The 21,078-nt window shown below is 39.9% G+C and overlaps 1 protein-coding gene across 1 annotated transcript in view; it reads right to left on the bottom strand.

The window, feature by feature from the left end:
• The window catches only part of LOC111236174 (potassium channel subfamily T member 2-like), a 29,267-nt gene that overhangs the window by 3,230 nt on the left and 4,959 nt on the right, over positions 1 to 21,078 (bottom strand). The window contains exons 3-26 of the mRNA XM_022764826.1: positions 15,944 to 16,023; positions 15,621 to 15,768; positions 14,014 to 14,062; positions 13,728 to 13,787; positions 13,315 to 13,389; positions 12,257 to 12,340; positions 11,684 to 11,778; positions 10,517 to 10,697; positions 10,268 to 10,432; positions 9,865 to 10,001; positions 7,620 to 7,683; positions 7,331 to 7,439; positions 6,532 to 6,640; positions 5,260 to 5,409; positions 4,658 to 4,887; positions 4,332 to 4,548; positions 3,711 to 3,816; positions 3,382 to 3,554; positions 1,969 to 2,040; positions 1,358 to 1,492; positions 1,102 to 1,213; positions 777 to 878; positions 441 to 524; positions 224 to 352 (exon numbers count right to left, since the gene is read on the bottom strand). Of these exons, the coding sequence (XP_022620547.1) occupies positions 224 to 352; positions 441 to 524; positions 777 to 878; positions 1,102 to 1,213; positions 1,358 to 1,492; positions 1,969 to 2,040; positions 3,382 to 3,554; positions 3,711 to 3,816; positions 4,332 to 4,548; positions 4,658 to 4,887; positions 5,260 to 5,409; positions 6,532 to 6,640; positions 7,331 to 7,439; positions 7,620 to 7,683; positions 9,865 to 10,001; positions 10,268 to 10,432; positions 10,517 to 10,697; positions 11,684 to 11,778; positions 12,257 to 12,340; positions 13,315 to 13,389; positions 13,728 to 13,787; positions 14,014 to 14,062; positions 15,621 to 15,768; positions 15,944 to 16,023 (2,866 nt within the window). The remainder of the gene's footprint in view (positions 1 to 223; positions 353 to 440; positions 525 to 776; positions 879 to 1,101; positions 1,214 to 1,357; positions 1,493 to 1,968; positions 2,041 to 3,381; positions 3,555 to 3,710; positions 3,817 to 4,331; positions 4,549 to 4,657; positions 4,888 to 5,259; positions 5,410 to 6,531; positions 6,641 to 7,330; positions 7,440 to 7,619; positions 7,684 to 9,864; positions 10,002 to 10,267; positions 10,433 to 10,516; positions 10,698 to 11,683; positions 11,779 to 12,256; positions 12,341 to 13,314; positions 13,390 to 13,727; positions 13,788 to 14,013; positions 14,063 to 15,620; positions 15,769 to 15,943; positions 16,024 to 21,078) is intronic.

The raw sequence follows: 21,078 nt of genomic DNA, 5'->3' as shown, positions 1-21,078 counted from the left end.
AAGGTCTGAGTACTTCGTCTGCTACTGGTGACTATTTACTCAAAGCACTCCTGTGTTTAATACAGCCTCACACAGCTGCTGGCATGAGTACAGGCTCACAGTCCTGTTATATATTCTGCTAAAAACCAGGGACTACAAGCTTATTTGAAATGAATAAATATAGAAATGATTTTGCATTGCAGTTTGATATTTAGCTTGATACTGCTTATAGTATCCTCCTCACCTCAGATGTAGAGAAAATGTGGGATTCTGTCCGATAGATCCCGATGGGAATCTCGGCACTAGAGGAGCAGAGTTTCTGGAACAGTCTGCCGTAAGTGCTAATCCATAGATCTTCCTCTGTCACTTTCATCTGGAACAAGAGATAAATGGGTATACTATTAGTTTAGTTGACTGGAGTCTGGTACTGTTTCAGATCATAACTGCTGTATGTCACTCACAGCACAGAGGTATCCTGATCCAGGAGTGGTGTCCAGTCCCAGCAGCAGCCTCGCAATAAGGATCATGTAGTCCTTCACAAAAGACTGACATGCAAACACAGAAAAATCCCTTTTGTAACTATAACTTTGTGTGAACACTGTGCTCATAAGTAAACCAGAGCGCACTCTGTGTCAGTGACTGAACACAAGAGGGCACTTTCGCTCAATGTTGGTACAGCTGCTCTGTTTCCTCAGGCGATACTGTTTCTCTGCTGCTTTAAGACACATCCATTCTTTTCACCTGATATTAAAAAGAGTCATCTGAGACTAAGCAGTTAGCTGTAGGTGTGTACCAACCTGATAGAGCAGAGTGTCCAGCATGCTGATACTGAACACTCTGCCTGCAGCGAAGGGTAGGCGAAACATGAAAGCCAAGTTGGAGCCTTTATCTCGCTCCTTCTGTCAGAGAGACCCAGGACAAAGGCAAAGGAACGATGAACAACATTTACAGGTCTGTCACTTTCTTGGCAGTTTACAAAGTCCCATGGAAATGGCAAACATAATAACAGCGTCAAGACCAGCTACTTAAAAAAAAAAAAAAAAAAAAAAATGTTATCTTCTCTTCAAAATTCCTGTTATTCATACTGTGTGATTCAGTGTAAGCCCTCTTGTAATGTCTCACCTTCTCCAGCTTGGAGAGAGCCAGTGAATAGCAGTCCTTTGCTCTGAACTGCATGAATCTCATGTTGGATGGATGAGTAAGCTCTGTGATGATGCTGAGACTGGGAAACAACCTGCAACAGGAGAGAAAAACATGAATCAGAAAATGTGACTTAATATCACAATTTATTTCCAAACTTTCAAAGTTATTTTAGCAAATGCTGCTGTTATCTCTGATCTATTGAGCCTCCATTGAGCCGATAAACTGATGTGATTACCTGAACATCGTCTGTACATTGACAATCGTTTTGGCATCAGCCATGTAGTCTTCCTCGGCACTCATCGTACTCTCTTTATCCACAACAACCAAATTATCGGCGTAGATAATGCCACACTGCAGCAGGCTGTCAAGACTGAAACACACACACACACACACACACACACACACACACACACACACACACACACACACACACACACACACACACACACACACACACACACACACACACACACACACAGTCATTGACATAAAGCAATCCCTAGCCCCTTATCCTAACCTTAACCATCACCCTTTAACCTTTAACCAAAACCTAATTCTAACCTCAACCATAAAACCAAGTCTTTACACTCAAACAGCCGTTTTAACTTGTGGGATTGGGCGTTTTGGTCTCTATAAAACTGTCTGACACCACAAGTTATAGTGGGCTCCTGGTGTTCAGACCCAACAAATATAGTAAAATAAACCCAAACACAATGAGTGTAACGACAGAGGAACATACTGTACAATTAAATCTCAAAGAAGCACATACTCCCCCTCAATATAAATGAGAAAATAAATGTAAAATTAAATTTTAATGAAAAGCAGAAGTTTTTACGACATTCTTACTTGTCTATGCTCCCAGCCATGTAGTAGACCATAGGGAAACAGCAGATGGCCTCCAGAAAGTGATTATCTGGACTAAAAAAAACATAGATGATATAGAAAAATTTGTTCCATTATTTTTCTTTTATTTACAAAAAAACACATAGTTTGGTGAGATTAAAAAAAGAAATAGTTTGTTTAAACATGACGCACTAAGTCTAAATTGGCTATTCAGATAAGAAATATTTTAGTTTGTCAGTTACTTGGACAAAGGCTGAAAGAGATAACCTTTGGACTTGTAGCGTTTCTTTTCTGCGCAATTTATTTTCAGTTTTGGTCACTAACAGATGTTAACTGAAATGAAGTTGGTTTTGTACATGTGTTACCTGAAGATGTGTTGTATTGTTTTTGACATTTGATATTTCAGTTGGGCCAAATGTTCGGCCAGACACAGAAATAAAAATGAATGAACTATATAAAAAGTATATATCATATAGACATATATATAGATAATTTAAATCTCTATGTCAGTTGCTACTCCATACAGCAACTCTACGCCAACATTTGCATCCAGCAAAGAAAAAAGACTTTATTGAAGATTTTTGGGCAACTACACACTAATTACACTCAAACTACTTTCCAACTGCTTTAGGAATGTATGTGGTTACTATGTGAAAATGTGCAACAGTAAGTATCAGAGCCTCCGGAGCCTCTATGGTAGTTCAACTTCCTACTTAGAGTGTCTTTAGGCTGAGTGATGAGTCCATCTGTTGCTGTGTGCACTCCGAGAGATTTAATCGCTTTATTACTGCCTGTCCTCTAACACCACATATGATGGAACATTACTTTATGCATCTGCCCAGTCCTGGCAACTAGAGACCCAAGGCTGTGGTAAGTGCCTGAATTGCATATCCAAGTGTGTGGGTGTTTATGTTTGTGCATGTGCGAAAGCGATAGGGAGAGGGAGGGAGAGAGTGATGCATGGAGGGAGAGTTTATTGTTATGTGCGTGTTTCTATGAGCGTCCTGAGAGCTCGCATGTGGGGGCTGAAAAGGGACACATCAGGGCTGTCGATGAAAGCCTGCTTGGTGTTCTTCAAAGGAATCATTTTCTCCATCTTTTTCTCCCCTCGTAGCAATAAATATTAGTCAGGTTCAAGGCAAAGCAAGTTGCCATGACAACTGTCTGGAGATACAGAGAGCAGCGTTTTTATTTTCTTTGTTGCTCAAAACACTCTGTCACTGTGAGCGGCATCACTAACCTAACATCAGAAATGACAATGGAGTCCCACCTCCGCAGCCTTGTCCTAAGTGCTCGGCTGACGTGAGCTATTAGCGCTGTAACGTTTCCCACCGTGAAATAGTGAAAGACAGAATGAAGGGCAGAGAAAGGAGCAATGTGTGTGTGTGTCATGTTTGTGTTTTAAAGTGAACTCACGGGTTATCCAGCAGCAAGACAATGGGGTTGAGTTCTTTCCTGGGTCTGTAATAAGCTCTGAGAGGCACTATGAAGTTATAGAGACCGTTCCCCGCAGTCTCCGCAGACACAATGATGAGTTTGTTTTTAAAACCATAAGCCTTGGCATCCTCAAAACTGTTGTGCCTGCAACCCTGAACAGGGAGCGAAGAAAAAAAAAAACAGGCAGGTATTTTTGGTTTGCTTTTATCAAGTGAAGGACAGAGAGACAGCAGAGGAAATGTACAGTAAGGAATGATGGAGGCAGTAAGTAAGTGAGTGACTAAGTTGGAGGAACAGCGACTGCCCACCTGGTCCAGTCGTAGGCAGCAGAACGGGGCTTTTTCAGCCAACAGATGGCACAAGGTGGGCGAGCTCCCAATGTACGGAGAGTTAGGGGGATAACCTTTCACGTACCTGGCAACAAATCCAAAAATCATGAATGACACATTCAATGGAAACATACGGGGTCAGTTTCAAGCTTATTTCCAGGACGTTAAGAGAACAATTAGCGGTACGGTTCAGAATATGCAGAATCTACTCATTTATTCATGCTGCCTTGGAAATTAGCCAACAGTGCTTTCAAGTTCAACTGCATGCTGGGTAAACTAGTCACAGAACAGGTAAGGAAAATATTTTTGTCTGTTTTGTACAGATATTTAGGGAGGTTGCATAGTGTTAAACAAACAACATTTAGTTGGAGTCAGTCTGATTGTTTGCTAAATTTACATATTGGATTTTGCAAGTTGAGCAGATGTTTTTGTCTTAACCAGAGATGCAACAGCATCAACTGACTGAGACTGACTGTGGAACTAAAAGATCAGTTTACACACAAACTAAAAGACGTTTATATCTTTAGTCATGCTCTGCCTCCATGTGTTTGGGTTTTTAAGGAACAGGTATTAACACACACACAGAAATATAATCCTCACTCAGTAGATGAGTGGTCTTTGTCATCTATGAAGACGGAGTCATCTTCTGATTGGTCACTGAGGAGGTCGCATGGCAGGATTGAGGACGAGTCAGCGAGCTCCTGAACTGGAGCGATGCTCGGCCGGCGGCTCCCTGTGCCGTTTACTGTAGGCGGGACTAGTTTATCACCTGAGACGTCAGGTGGACTCGTGTTCTGAAGATCCATGGCAACAGTACCTATAAATATATCCAACCAACATCTCCTCAGTTTCATCAAATTCATCAGTACCTTTCAGACCTCTCTCATCAACAGGATCATTTGATCACATACTGCCTCCTCTCTCACCCATGCTAGCGATGATGCTGTGCACAGGAAGCTGTGAGGGTCCGTCGTAGATTCCCCCGGCAGGGCGGCCCTTCCTCTCCTCCTGGTTAAAGATGAAGGCTGAGTTTTCCTCCTTAGTGATATTGATGTAGTAGCAGGTGTCGGTGGCAGCCATGATGTGGCGCGGGCCAGGGTTCAGCAGGATGCTCTTGTTCTCTTCCCTCTTTATACCGATCAGACACACGCCGTACCTGGACATCACATACCTGCTGTGAGCGTATTACTAGAGGCAAATATCTGACAACAAAACTGTCTCATTACATTTTACACCATAAAAACACAAGACCTGATAGCTATGAACTGAAGCTTGAGGCTCAAAGGAATTCTTCAACATTCATTTGCTCTCTCTAACACCAACAGTATAATCAAAATGTTAAGTTTTGCTCTTTTTGCGTTTATTTATCTGTATGATAATCATATTAAACTAAGATGAGACAAAAAAAATGCTGCTGTACTTAATCATGCATACTCAAATCCACAAACAGCAATCCCTGTAAATGCTGTGAGGTATTTCCAACTTGTCAGCATCTGAAAAAGATGCTTTAGCTTACATGTCAACTCACTTCTTGTGAGCGTGAAAGGAGGCATATGTGAAGCTTTTGCCATTATACTCCCCAAAGAACTTGCTGTCGCACAGTCGGATGTGGTACACCTCGTTGCCAGAGCAACATCCGTACATCCTCTGCCACTGCTCCGGTGACTGCTGTCCTTCTCTGCATTCATTCAGAGAAAATACAAACAAATGTAGAATGGATCAGTAAACCTGATACCTTTTAAAGTGTTAGAAATTAACCATGTATGCTGATGTACATGCACAGAGTCTATGAGAATATCTATTCAGGATCAATCATTATTATCATTCACAAAGGGAAAACTCTCCACCTCCTCTCCCCACATCCCCTCCAGCGGGTGATGCTGGGTCTCGTAGCTAATGAAAGCAGACGGCTTCATCCATCTGTCAGTCAGTCAGCTTGGCTCTTATATGCCCGTTGTAATGACTTTCGGTAATTACATTAATTACTCAAGCACTTTGATGGAGTTTAATGGGCTACGAGAGATGCGCAAGGAAGCAGTTTACATACTTACATGCTTATAAATCATATTTCACAATTTGTGGTTTCCATGCAGTAACTCATTGCGAAAGGCAAAACAATATGCTCATTATTATCAATATCAACGAGTCACTTTTAAATGTGTTTCCCTCTAAATGCCCTTGATGAGATGCATGTATCTAAATGTATCTTGTGAACTCAAAGACGCCCACACATGTCATGTAAACACATATACAAGGGCACATGTGCATGAACGTACTCCCTTATATACAGATCAGACAACAGTCATACACACCTTTGGGGGTAAGGTGTGCAATCTCAAAACCTGTACGTCTATAAAAATACACAAAGCTCTACTTTCTAAAGAGTTTTCAGGAACACAGGAAGTGCTAAAGGGCCATTAAGTCCATTTAAAGGCGGTTTCCTTCAGCCATTTACATCAGCTTTTAAAAGTTTGCTGTTTGCATGCTGTGAAAAATCATTTTCCCCCCGAGAGCTTTTCACACAGTTTAACAGAGAACACATCCTCAGAAATCAATGTACGCCTGTTCTCTCTTTTGGTTTAATGCACTCTTTCTCTCAATGTCCTGCTGAGTTCCACAATGAACTAAGATTTTGTCCATTGCTTGCTTCTTCATTCTCGCTCTGCGCCAGTTTTATGGAAGCCACATATATATATATACACATCAGCAGACATGAACATGGAAAGAAATTTGAACTTTGTGATCACACTAAGGAGAAATCAAAACGCCTGAGGAGGCCTGGTTAGGCAAGATGACTGACCGTCCACGGGAGGTGTGTACAAGCAGTGTGACCAAGGTGGAGGTGGCAGGACAAACACAGTTAAGAGCCAACATGGCGTACTTGAACTCTTCTTCACACACAACATGATCTGAAAGCAGAAGAAAACGAGCTGATCAGAGGAGCTGCCCAAGAAGTAAAAGTTATGATATGGTATTCCACAGGAAAGATGCTTTATAGGTGAAAAATCTGGACATTTTGGAAAATATATTTGTTTGCTTTTGGTCAAGAAAAGATGAGGATAGTGATACCTGACTCTTATCTGTCCATTGAGTAATGAGAGTCATTTAACTTAGTGTGAGATCAATAAAGTTTAGTTTGAAGAGTAACTTCCTCTAAACTTCAAAAATACACCTACCAACACCTCTAAATCTGGCTAAATTTGTATCAAATGTATATTAAACATCCAGCAGTCACAGAGCAACAGTAGAGTTCATTGGAAGTTGAGTTTTATATACACTCTGTTTAGCTCTGCTTTTAGTCTCCACCCACTCCTGAGGGACATCTCTGGCTTTTTAGCTGCTAACTGCTCCACTATTCTCACCAGCCATCCAGTCTTGTGAACCACTGTTAAGATAAGAGTATTGATACTGAGTATTGATACCGTTTAACACAGAAATATGAGAGTGGTATCGTTATTATGTGGTGAGGATGGAGTGGTATTTTCATTTAACTCTTGGCCAGAAAGCAAATAAGTGCATTTCAGAAAACTATTTCAAACTATTTCTTTAAGGAGTGTAACGTGAATGTAGCATTTCACTGAAGGTTTAGAAACTCTCACCTGCAAATTTAACATGGAACTTATTTTCAGGTTTGAGTATCTGGACATAAAGGGGGCAATTAGGAGCAAAGTCCTTCACAGCCCAGGCTCTCAGGATGGTCTGATGGTCCTGAGTAGAAACAGTGAAAGATAATGCATTTTCACTGTTACATTTATAGATTCATCTCCTTTAATTAATTAGTAATTGGCTTCATAATTGACAGCATTATTGAGCCGAGTTTGTGTAAACATATAAATGACAATTCATGATTGATAAAGAGGCAGAGAGTTGATAAGTTGTTCTTCTTACCGCAGCCATGCGATCTACCTCGTTGCGACTGCTTAGAATAAAACAAGCCTCTGCGTCATCCATTCTGCAGAGGTGACATGAAAAAAAAGGCAAATTACATTATTACAGAGCAGCAGAAAAAAAAATCACAAACCCTAACGCAAAAGAGTCAGCCAATCCACCCGCAACTGAATTGACCTTTGAACAGTCAGAGGTGATAACGGCAGCATCCACTGATTTGATATTCAGTTTAAGATTGCATATAGACGGACACACAAAAGACCATCCACAAATGCTCTGCACTATGTATGTGCAGTGAAAGTGGAACTGTTTTTGCATATGATTAACACAGCCAGGAGAGTGCAGAATGCAAAACAAGTGTGGGAGGATTTGAAATGGAGCCAGATGCAGGATGTAAGCTAGACACACACCCAGTCTCTACCTCTAATTGCACAAATCCCTGCCAAATGTATGCAGAGAAGTTATATAACACATTTTCATCAAAGTAGTACTTATTTTTGTGTCAGGTTTTCCATACCATATGGTACAACTGCAGGTGTAACTCTACAAGTGAGGATCACAAAGCTGTTTTTGTTTGTTTTTTTATTGTGTTCTTTTGCCATCCTATTTCATGCCTTTGCTTTCTGTTGTTTTACTATCACACTAACATAAGGTTGGTAGACTCGCAAGAGACAGATAAAAACATGAATGGTCAAATTGAAGCAGCAGAGATAATTTTTTCCTTGTATAGCTTCAAAGATCCACAAATTTTGGATCCTACATTTCCCATAATGCAGCATCTTTTTTTTTTGTTAGAGACTCATCTGGGTTATATTCTGAACAAGCATTCCTCCAGAGCCAAAGAAGACATTATTCAACTGCGACTACTACCAAAGATGTGATTAAGGCTACAGAAATAAACTTGACTTCACATAGAGATTGACAGCAGTTTTTTAATCCTTTCATCGGTGTTCAAATTTTCCACATAGTGTCATTCATAAAACTTTTATGCCTAAACATGATCTGACGAATGTGAGACAGATCATGCTTGCTTTCCACAGAGAGAGTGCTCCTTTTAACGGCTGAGACGCAAAAGAAACAGTATAGCTTGAATGAATAATTACAATGTTGTCTGGGCATGAGGCCACACAATAGCTCTGACAAGCCTATTTACTAAGAAAGGGGTGATATCAAGGAAAAGAAGGATAATAGAGATTCACATCCTACTGATGGGAGCTTTGTGTTTTGCAGCAATTACTTATTCCAATCCCTGAAGGCAAAAATAAAATGCTGACATCCAGCATAGACAATCTGATGTGAGACAAAGCTGTGCAGCTGTGCATAAATGATGGAGTCACTGTTCAGGCCAACCACTAACATCTATCATCTTCCCAGTAAGCCTATTGGTAATGAAGATAGCAAAATTAGATCCATTTGTTTCACTTTAAATCACAGCAATTAGACCATTAAGACCCATTAGTGTTATTTCTCAGAACAAGTGGATTTGTGTGAGGAAGAATAGTCACGGTCAGTCACAAAGCAATGTCATCATGCTAGTCCTCATATTCTTCATTACACGGTGTTCACGCTGGTTTCAATCACCCACATTTCTGCTGCACATTCAACAGACTACACAGCCAAACAGCTGAGTATATTACCTGAGAGTGTGAGGCTGTATGATGCAGATGTGGAAAGTTACATTTAAAAAAAATGTCTCTGTTTTGGGAGACAGATGAATAACCATGTTACATGTAACATGTTTTTAGTTGTACAGGTATTTGTCATAAAGCAAAGTATTGCACAAATTAAAATTTTGACCTGATGATGGCGCTAATTGAAAAGTTATCAGCAAAACTGTTGTTGCAGTTCATCCTGTGTGGAATATGAACATCTGTAACGAGTTTAATGGCATCATCCATCAAACTGTTGTTGAGACATTTCTCTCAAAACCACAAATGTAAACTTGATGATGGCACAAAAGGAAAAGTCAGGGAATGATGAAAAAAATTAGGATGCATCCTCTGGGAAATACAAACACCTGTGCAAACCTTTTTACCAATTAATCCAGTAGATACTGAGATAAATTTAACTGGATGAATGTAACTTTTGACCTGCTGGTGTTGCTAGAGGAAGAGTCAGGGGAAAACCAAAGGCAGCAGGCTTCACCATGGATGTCTGAACAAATTTAATGGCAATCTATCCAATAGTCATTGAGATATTTCAGTCTGGACAAAAGTAGTGGACTGACCAAAAGTCAGTCACTTACTTGGCTCTCAGCAGATCCTGGTCTTTGAGAACAGATCCTTGCAGATAGATGACCCTTTGTGACCACAGAGGGATCTGCAGCACTCTCCGCACCTGCAGGTCCATTTCACTTGGGCACAGGATCACCACATAGTAATCCTGTAAGATTACACAACAATCACATCAGTATCTACAGTGGAATGCATGGAGAATCAAGCAGAACATCGTAATGTCACAAAATCTGCCTATAAATTTCCTTATTTGTCTCAGCTACTGTGTTATCTTAATCACAGGAGGTATTTTCTATTTAAATATCCTTAGAAACACACTTTACATAGTATTATCACATCCTAGATCTGTATTCTGGAGTATAAAAATGCATCCGTGTAATTTCCTGCCACGTATGACACACTGCATCTTGGTACCTGCAGTCTGGGATGAGCATAGAATTCATTGAGAAAATCCATGAGCAGGTCTATTTTGAGCGCGCTGACACACAGTACTACATGTTTCTCTGTCTGTGCTCTGTGGCGGCTGTAATTCCCTCCAGACTTCTGCCTCTCCATCCACAGGTAGATCAGCTCCTCAAACTGATACACAACAAGCTCAGCAAAACAACAACGCACAAAATAAACAGTGAAACATTACCCCACATTATTTCATGGTCTTCCTACCTGCAGAGGCAGCACCACCAGAGCCACACAGATCATGATGACTACCAGCAGCTGGGAGGGCCATATGCGGGGAGTCACGTCTCCAAAGCCCACGGTGGAGAAGGTGACGATGCAGAAGTAGAAGGAATTGAAGAGAGAGAGGTTCTTGCCTGCTCGTTCCAGATGTTGGATTCCACATGTGCTGCACACACAACACAACACAAAGTTAGCATTAATGACTACCATGCACTAATCATATAAAACAGTGACAGGCTGTCTGATGATTCAAAAGTACAACTGAATGTATCAATAAATAATAGATACTTAAAAAATATAAATGATAAATGAAACAATTGCAATAAAGTGTAAAAAGTTGTTGAGACTAATCCAGTTCAGTTTGTTTCTTGAGGTTAGTATTGATCCCCTGAGGAAAGAGCTGCTCCATTTAAACCCAAATGAATATTTATCAATTATTAATTTATTGTTGGAAACTTTGTTCTTTATGCATGTTTGCCTGTAGGGCAAAATGATTTCACATTTTTTCCATGTTCAACTGACCTGCAGAGAACTAATCAGTCTGTTGCGCTCTCGAGGCATTTTGAATTAATTGCAAGTGTGCCAACTGAGCACTCTGTTTCCCCCTTAATTAGAACCAACTAACATGGTTCTTTCTACAAAACTTGCACAAAACAAAAATTATTTGGAAATAATTAGGAATCTACAGACCCAAAAAAGAAAGTGCTACTTGCATTTCTTCCTTTCCACAAAAAAATTATAATTTTCCTTGTTGCTTTTATGACAAACATAAATAAAAATATAATAATATGCCAGGGAAGCATCTAATGGTTACTAGTTCATCACTGTACAAAAACCTATACATTATCAAAGATAGAATAAGTATCTCCACTGTCATACAAGTCTCCAATGTAACAGCAGCTCTGCAACTTATAAAGTTTTTTTTTCTTTTTAAATGAACAAAAGCATGACATAAATAAAATAAAATTTTAGAGAGGTGTTGATACGGACAAAAACATTAGATATATAACATGTTATAACTTTATAACGTAATGTACCACTGAAGGGTTGAAATGAATAATCAAATAGAGGTATATTGATAATACAAAGAGATTAAATAAGTGATTCAAACTAAAACTAAAGCTAAAAAAATCCTTGAAGAAGCAGCCTCACCCAGTGAAGACCAGGCAGAGTAAGGTGCAGATGAGAATGAGGACCTGGTTGAACATGGCTGAGTTTGTCCTCTGGATCGCCCTGTGGACATCATTCTACACCATAACGAACAACATGCTTTCATCAACATTTGAAGCTACAAACTCCAGGATATAGAGTACATACCCATATCAAAAACAGACATTAAACTTGGATTTATAAAACATTTCTGTCAATTATCGTACCAGGAATCTTTCACATAATTAGTTTAGCTGTTTATTGCAAATGGTTTTTCTCCTCGGGATGCTCCTTGCTGCAGCATTACAGCGTGAAATACAAAACATGATAAAATACAGAGGGCTGCAGATAATCCCTCAGTGGAAAACGCTCCAGGGTGCACACAGTCAGAGCAGAACCAGAGCAGGAGAAGGATGCGCTGTTGTCAACAGCAGCAGCCGCTCTTAATCAGTGTCGTAAAATGTCACCTGATCTAGGATAGTGTGGCTCGAAGCGTCTTGCTTTAACAAAGTCATTAAAATGTTGATTAAAAACAGGTCATTAACAGAGACCATTAAATTAAAACTTTTGACTCACAATCATGTTCTCCAGAGCACATTTGGCCAGCCAGCAGTTGAGGAACACGGGAATGAAGATGTTCCGAAGAGAGGGCCAGAAGATCTGAGGAAACAGGGAAACACTTCAACATTTCACATTTCCTCAGTGATGTCAGTCTCACATCAAAAACTGCACACCAGTGGAAATTACAACCTGCTCTTGCTATTAAATATTTTAACACCCAAAATGACTGGTTTTCCTGCAGTTTGTTGTCGTTATACATTTGTAGAAAATTGGCTTTCGATACTTTTGATTCTTGGCTAACATTGTACAGATATGAAAACAAGACTAACAGTCTACAGCCATGAGCTCTGTCAGACTGTACTTTGCCACAACAGTGATTGGATGTCAGCTTGCTAACACGCTCACACTGACAATGTCAACATGCTGATGATTAGCATATTTTGACCATGTTCACCATCTTAGTTTTGTGTAGCATTTGCTAATTAGCAAGTAGAGCTGAGGCTGATGGGAATGTTAATAGGTGTGCAGATATTTGGTCATAAACTAAAGCATTGGATGAACTAAAATTTTGATCTGATCATGGTGCTAGATAAAAGGGCAGGCTGTCTGTACCAAATTTAATAGCAATCCACCCATTTACTGTCACTAAAAAACAAAAAAGTCGTGGATTTCATCCTTGATCCTCTGGGGACCATGAATGTCTGTGAGATATCCATCCAATAGCTGCTCAGAAATTTCAGTTTGGACAAAGTGCTACACCTGCATTGCCATGCTGCTCGCTGCTAGCCACTAGTGTGGCTAAAAACTCTACACTCAAGGGAAATGTTTTCTTGTGTCTTAAATGTTTCACTGCCTAAAAAAAAAAAAAAAAAAAAAAAAAAAAAAAAAAAAAGACAACCCGCTATTATAACACTTCTCATTCAAAATGACTGGTGCAGAGGTACAGTATGTACATGTATAGTTCAGAGACTGACAGGACACATCAGACAACATGTGAAAGACATACTGCTACAAAAGACAAACTATGACATATTCCAGACAAGAAACAGACATTATAAAGTTAAAAGTTTTACTGTAATGATGAAGGGAACTGTGTTGATCATCTCCAGAAGAAAGGACACCTGGAATATCTGCTCCCAAATGTTCCCCTGAAATGAAAAACACACACAGGCTTTTTAACACTTTTATCTGCGTGCGCACAATAGACAGTGAGTCACTGCAAAGATACATTTCTTCATTGTCGTCTGTCACTTTCCACGACCACTTAATCCTTCACCTCCACCAGATCCTGTAATTACCGTCTATCCATAATGTAGCCGTGACAAATGACTTGGGATAATTACACCACTTATGGATTGTCAATCTCACAGACTGTAAGTGACTAATTGTACAGACTGTATTAATCATGCTGATGTGCCTGAAGTCTGGGTTTTGAGAGAGTGTGTGTGTGTGTGTGTGTGTGTGTGTGTGTGTGTGTGTGTCTTACCTTGTAGCTCAGATACATCAGTAACATAGTCTCCAGGAAACTAATGATGGCCACACTCACCTGTGCAAACCAAAACAGGAAGTAATTAATTCAAACTCATAAATTATTTAAAACATAACAACCATTTGAGAATCAATTTCATGAGAATTAAAACCACTGTGTTTTTATATTAATTTAGATGGTGAAGCATCTGTGGCTTAAATTAGGTGATCAACTATTTCATCACTTCAGTTCATTTATTAAGTTAATCATTATTTTTCTCTGTCTATATCCTGTTGTGACTCACTTGAATGGCCCAGACAGGAACCTTTCTATCCACCCAGAAGATCAACTCCCTGTCAGACATAGCATGTAACAGCAACATTTTTATTCACAGTTAACAATAAATATTCTCGACATCAGAGAATTATCTATTTTTATAGCATCAGTAAGAGATTAATACAGTCAGAAGAAGACATTCAGATGCCCAAGCTGTCAGTCATTTCATCTTTTGCAGAGTATTAATACAATAAAAGGTAATAGAAATGACAATGTGTCCAAGTAACAATGCACAACACTGATCTCATAATCAAAACACAAATTGCATGGAAGGTTAAGTAATAAGGTAAGTGCAGAAAATGAGGTAAGATCCCAAACAAAGAGCTGAAAGAACAAACACAGAATAATGCTCTTACTAAAGGCGACATCATAATGTTGTGCTAATTAGCCTTCATTAACAGAAATCACATCTTCTGCTGCTCACCAGTTAATTTCTCTGTCCTGCACTGATCCATTCCACTGGCAGTCAACACTGATGATGGTAAGGAAAAGAGAACAACATGATATCAAATTAGAAGTTGATGAACTAACAGTATGTGGTGAAGTTATCTGCATCGATGCCAATTCAATTATGTGAATCCATCAGTCTTTTACACCTTCATGGCTCATCTGTCTGAAACTAAAAACTGGATGTCTTCTAACTTTTGATGTTAGACACGGATAAAACTGAAGCCCAATCCTGATCTTTCTCCTCTGGCCGCCCATACACGATAGAGCTGGTTTAAGAGCCTATAAAGCACTACCCCTCTCAGACCTTGTTTCACCAAATACACCAGCACACATCCTATGTTATTTTGGTTCCAGTTGCCATGCAAACAACAAAAAACTTGTGTGGATTCAGAGCATTTTCATATTAAGGTTTATGATCTATTAATAACAAAATCACTGGTTGTGGAGTTTGTAATCACTGTGGTCTACCAGTCAGAGTACACGAGGATACCCTTCAAATGTCTCTTGTACTTGAGTAGAAGGCTGTACTGAAAGGAGCTTTGTAGACAGAGTGTCAATTCAATATCAGATATACTCGTGTAAAAGACTCTTGACCCACTGTAGCTTAATGCTCGGTTAAAAAGAAAAATAATTTGTTTCAGGTTTGATAAATATCAGTTCAACTTACTACTACTGGCACTGTCTGTTCAGCCACATATTTCCATCTAGTCTGGCAAGTCAAGTTACAAATATTAAAACATTCACTCATCCTATATTTACAATAAAAGCACAAAATATAAATCATACTTGCATATTATTTGATGCAAACAACCTCCAGCCAGAAAGACAACTTTTATCGCACACATATTTATGAAAGACTCTGGAGACAACTTGGTGACAAAGTAAACAAGCCAAATTACCAATGAACTACTCAAAGGAGCTGATTGGCCCTGGTGTGCTTCCCACTTATACCAGAACAGCGTCTTTAAACCCTCAAGACCAGAAACCTCATCTGATCTATAATGTATGACATTGCCATTATTTTCGGTTGTTTTTCATTTACTAATCTATCATTTGTACTGTATGTTAATGCTTCTGTTGTTTTCATTGTTTGTTGACTTGGCTTTTCTCTCAGTGTGAACGAACCATTTGTTGTTGCCATTGGGAGCAGTCTGCTGTCCTGCGCTGTGGCTGGCGCTGGCGCCCTGACCGGGGTTGTCTGTCACCACTCTGATGATATATAGCAGGCAGGTGAGCAGCTTCAGGGAGAAGTTGAACACACGAATCCTCAGGCCTGAGAGACATTTAAAAAAAACAAACAAACAAACCAAAAAAAACTTTTTGACTATAAGCAACACAAAAATCAGTGCAGAAGAAAAAGGGACTTATTGTGACTTGTGTAGATTTACAATAAATGCAGCACAGTGGTAATTCTCTTTAAATCTATGGTTGCTAAGCAAAAAACTTACTTGATCTTTGGTTTTTGATGAAGAAAAGCTTCAGACGCTCCTTGAAGGTGTTTTCATTCACATAAAACTCGACCTGTACCCTAACAGGGACGAGAGGAACGAAACTGTCACTCAAGAATCAGCAGCACAAACAAAAAGAGCTGCGCAGACATTTCTAGGAGCAGTTTCAAAGTGTCAAATATCACAGCATATCAATTTCTATACTGAATGAATATTCATAACGTTGTTTTTCTAATCATGTGTCTTAGGAGAGTTAGGTAATTATGTGTCTCTGATTTTTTTTTCCCCAATTACAAGACAGGGTTGCTGTAGGACACGCTGTTAATATTTGGGCTGTTTTGCTTTAATGCAATCTCAGAATAAAATGTAATACAACAAGTGAACAAAAACTTTCCGGCTAGAGTAAAGAATGACAATAAAATGCCAAATTAATTCCAGTTTTTCCTCATGATGAACATGTTGAGTGGCTGTGGCTGGGAGAAATTAGGAACACCTTTATTGCAATTACAAAAACATAAAATTAGATTAACTGTGCAACAACAGAGCAGAGCCCAGAAGGAGAGAAAGGGGGAAGTCAAAGAGAATAAGCACGACTCATACAGTGGGTAGCTTGGCAACACAAGGACAAGCTTTACACTATTAATATATAATCCTTTCAGGGGAGAGTGCAGACAGGGCATAATAAAAGAGAGAGTGCAAATGGAAGACAGATTAGAAGAATATGTGGAAGGTTGAAAAGCTTGTGAGGCAGTGCTGCGCCTCCTGCTGCTGCAGCCGCTGCAGTAATCCCAAGTTCTGGCTCGTGGCTGAAAGGTTCACAGTGGGAAGGAAAAGGCAGTGTGGGTTGTTGGATGCAAAGATATCGTTCGGCGTGCACTGAAACAGCTATTTCAGGTCTGCACGATGGTAAAACCACACCAAAGAGCGGAGAAAGCCATTCAGACATGAAAACAGAAAACACTGGAAGACAAATCCTCTGTGATAAGATCTGACAACAGCTGTCACATCTGGCCAGCAGCAGGGCAGAGAAGAGCTCTGGAGGTAAAGGCACTTACAATGAGAAGTGGCTCTCACATATGAGGTTGCTACAGATTGCTCATTGTCTGTTTGTCTGTGTGTCTCACCTCTTCACCCACACACACTCTCACACACACGCGCACACGCACACACACACACAGTGTTGAAAGTAATGACCCTTAATCAGCTCCTGTTGAGCGCACAATTACTAGCTGAAGTAGTCTGACATTAGTCATACTGCGGTGTCACATCAGAGTTTCAGGCAAGAAGAGGCGCAGCTCTGGGAGTAATTCGATCTTTTAAAATGACTAATTGCAGCTGAGGAAGTTCTGCAAGTGCGATCATTTTGCAGCTCTGAAACAGGCCTGCGTTTATCAAATCAGTTTGCCGCGAGGTGTTTGTCAACAACAGATAGAGACCTGTTGCTCTGGATACAAACAGTGAAAATAAAAACGAGTGTGACTATGATCATGAAAAATATGTTTTGGCATCACAACAATTAATCAAAAAATAAATTAGTCGATCAACAGAATATTTATCAATTAAGAAAAAATGACCTTGAAAATGCTGCCGCCTTTCTTTGTCTTATGTGACAGTGAACTGAATGTCTCTGGGTTTTGGACTGTTGGCCAGACAAAACAAGTAATGAGAAGATAAGTGTTAGTTACACCTCTAATATGAAACTCTATGAAATTAAGCTGAAATGATTAGTTGATTAATCGATTAGTTGATGATCATAAAAGTAATCAGAAGCTATTTTAAAAAACAATTACTTTTTAAATTCATTTTTGGCTGGACTGCAACAGTGGGGCCAGCCCTATAATCGTGAACGTCTGTGACTGACTGAGTGATCACAATTCCACCATTGCTCAGCCGAATGGCATGTGATGTCATCAGTTTCCTTTGACGTTGAGTTTTAGACAGATACGCTTAGAACAAAAACATTTATCTTGTATTATCAAGTCTGAAGTGAAGAACTAGAAAAGGTTTTTTTTTTTTTTTTTTTTTAAACTAGTTCTGTCTCTGTTGCCCTGGACTCCAAAAACCAAGGACCATTAGAAAGGCATCCAGAAACATGAGCTCATGGGGCACATGGTAGCAGTACCATACACTGGCCTTCATCTCCCAGGTGGACGAAACCCTGTTTGGGAGCCTGAAACCGAGACCACCAGACAAACATTGAAACTCCATGGCCAATAATAACTCCCAAGAAGGAGAGACTGTTCAAATCGTCACCAATGACAAGAAAGAAAACGCCAAATAGAGAGACAGCAGATCCAAGAGAACCAGGGGAGAGCTTCAACGATGTATGCGTGTCAATGAGATGAAAGAGGAGATGCTGAAGGAGCTCAAGGCCATGGGAATCCCTGGAAAATACTGCCTGCAAGTGGTAGTATTTCCAAGGGCCTCCACACAGAATCTACAGTGTCAGGAAGAGCAGACCCTGCTAATCAGGTATAAACAGACCAGTGAGGCTGACCTGAGGGCAAGCTCAGCTAAAGCCACTTTCTGCAAGCTCCAGCAAGCTCCTCTGCGGCATCATCAAACACCCATCTGAAATCCAGTCACACAGAGGTCCAAAAAACGAATGACCTGGACCAGCCTGATCCTCCATGTCCCGCCACATCCTCTCCCTTCCTCACACTCCCACATTTCCCTTCTGCTTTCCTTTTATCCCTTTTATGTTTGCATATGTGGGTTTCCTCTGTTTTCTACCATAATCCAAAAAACTTAAAAGGTGATGTTTTTGTTTTGTTTTTTTGCTAATTTAAAGTTTAATTACATGAATGAAACTTTAACTTTGCAAATTAAAAAAATTAAAAAAAAAAAAAAATTTCATAAGTAAATAACTGTAAAAAATATGATAAAATGTCTGGACTCAAATGATGATCACATTTATGTGCCTATGGCTCTATGGCAATATGCAATTTTTGCAATGAAGATAATTTTAAATTAGGATACACATAAGCCACTTACATATAAAGGGTAAACCAGTGTAATGTAGGAAATACTTCAAAGTAAAATAAATAAATAAATGAATGAATGAACAGTGTACACTGTTTTGTTAAATTGACAATGCAAAATACAAATACAAACATTCCAGGAGTGGAGGAATGGACATTATTAAAACAGCTCTACTTAAGTCAACATATCAAACTGGCTTTCTGACACTTTATGAGCCAAAAGTGATTAACTGAGAAAATAACTAATTGATAATTACAGACGTAGTTGTAGCAAATGTGTCCGCGAATAGAACAGGCAAAATAAATGACTTTCAGTCTCTAGTCACTGTAAATAAATAAACACGCTGTCATTTCTGTGCATCTCAGCAATTTTTTTGGCGCGCTTATCAAACGGAGGTTGTTGACTTCATCCATCCTGCATCTGCATGTGTAGCTCTTTAACTGCAATCTGTGTCAAGATGAAAAACAAAAAATACAATCGATAAAAACTTCTCACGGTGTCGCACCCTCGCTGCCCCCCTCAGCGCCTCCAGCTCACCGACGTGACCCACCTCTGCCCAGCATCACTACCAAAAGTGTCCGACCTCCAAGTGCCCAAAGACGGATTGCCCCAGGTCGGGATGACGATGTCCGGATCCATTGTGCAGGACACCTGTAGCTGCGTCGTGCAGTCAGTTCATTCCTACGGGAGATTATAAGCTTCTTGACCAACGCGCCTCCCCGCAGCTCTGAACAAACACAGCTCCTACCGTGTTTTGTCGGAAGATGAATTATTTTCAAGCTTTGTAAGAAAAAAAAATCTAAACACGCTCATAAGAACACGATGCTATAAAACAAAATAAAAATCAGAGACAAATTGTTGTTTGATTAATCATTTATTTTGAAGAAAGCAGCGCTTATTGGATTATTTTTAGAAATGTATACAATCTATCTCTATATTCCCCCTCTCCCTCTCTCTTTCTCTTTTGTGCGCGGGCCTGTTGCCACAGCAACATTGCTATGACAGGAATAACCCTAACTGGTTATGGTTCTCTCCAGCAGCACTGCAGCTCCTGACAAAGCTGTAAACATTCACTGTGACACACTGAAGGAATGATAGAATGGATCTGGCTGCAGATAAACACTAATTTGTCCTTTGTTTTTGAAGGTGGCATCAAGCAAACATCATGTCAGCATTATCTGCTTCTTAAAAGGGATTCAAATGTGTCATCTGACTAAGCCTACAAAGCCGGGTCTTTCTGTTTTGCTCCTCTGTCAGCTCTCTCTGCTGATGTGGAGGTTTTGACGACAGAAACCGAACGACAGATGCTTTTTCCTTTGCATTTGAGTAGAAAAAAAGAAAGTCGAGAACAATGTGGGAGGCACTGCTCCGCTTCTGTCTCCCTCCTATTCCTCCCACCTTTTTGTCTTCTCTAAATTTGAACAGTCTGAAGTAGTAATTTATAGATGACCCCCTCTATGAGTCAGTGTGTTTGAAAATACTGGAAGAGGCCAGTCCACTTGAACCCCTTTCGCCCACACTGGTGCAGCCACTCAATGTGGCTTTCCGAGTTGCATGTGAAGACCATTACCATAACTCCTGCCTGTCAAAATCTGACATTTTCATTTCCACATTCTGCATTTATATACTGCAAAGTTTAGCTCGTAAAGACGTCACTTAAATGGGATAATGAAGGTATTTGAAATGTGGGACAGTAAAGTGAAAGGAATAGAGTGGAATTGCAGGCAGAAGATTAGATGTGAGGAAGAAAAAAAGAGGGTGTACAAATGAGGGAGTGGCCCTGAGAGAAAGACTGCAGCACTTGATTCACCAGATGAGAAATTCAGGCAGATATTTTGTGTCGTGTTCATATGCATTTGTCTTCCTTCGAGAAAGGAACCTTTGAGTAATGGATGATCCTGGGCAGATGTGACCAGTAACATGTGGGAGATCACAGACAGCTGTTGAACACAAACACAAGAGCTGACCAGAGAAAATCTAACCTGTGGCATCAGTCACCTCCAACAACACTATCTCCTGGGGACAGAAGACCCGTTTATTTGCAGGGAGAGAACAGAAAAATGAAAGTGACAAGCTGAAAACGTAGGCAGCTTTATCAAGGAGAAAACAGCGGTTGTTGCAAGGACAGCTGGGGAAAGGTCACCTTTGACTGA

This window comes from Seriola dumerili, unplaced genomic scaffold, assembly GCF_002260705.1.
Source record: "Seriola dumerili isolate Sdu_G_001 unplaced genomic scaffold, Sdu_1.0 BDQW01000590.1, whole genome shotgun sequence".
NCBI classification, from domain to species: domain Eukaryota; kingdom Metazoa; phylum Chordata; class Actinopteri; order Carangiformes; family Carangidae; genus Seriola; species Seriola dumerili.
Note: the sequence above shows the minus strand (reverse complement) of the source record. Positions and strands in the feature narration are given on the sequence as shown.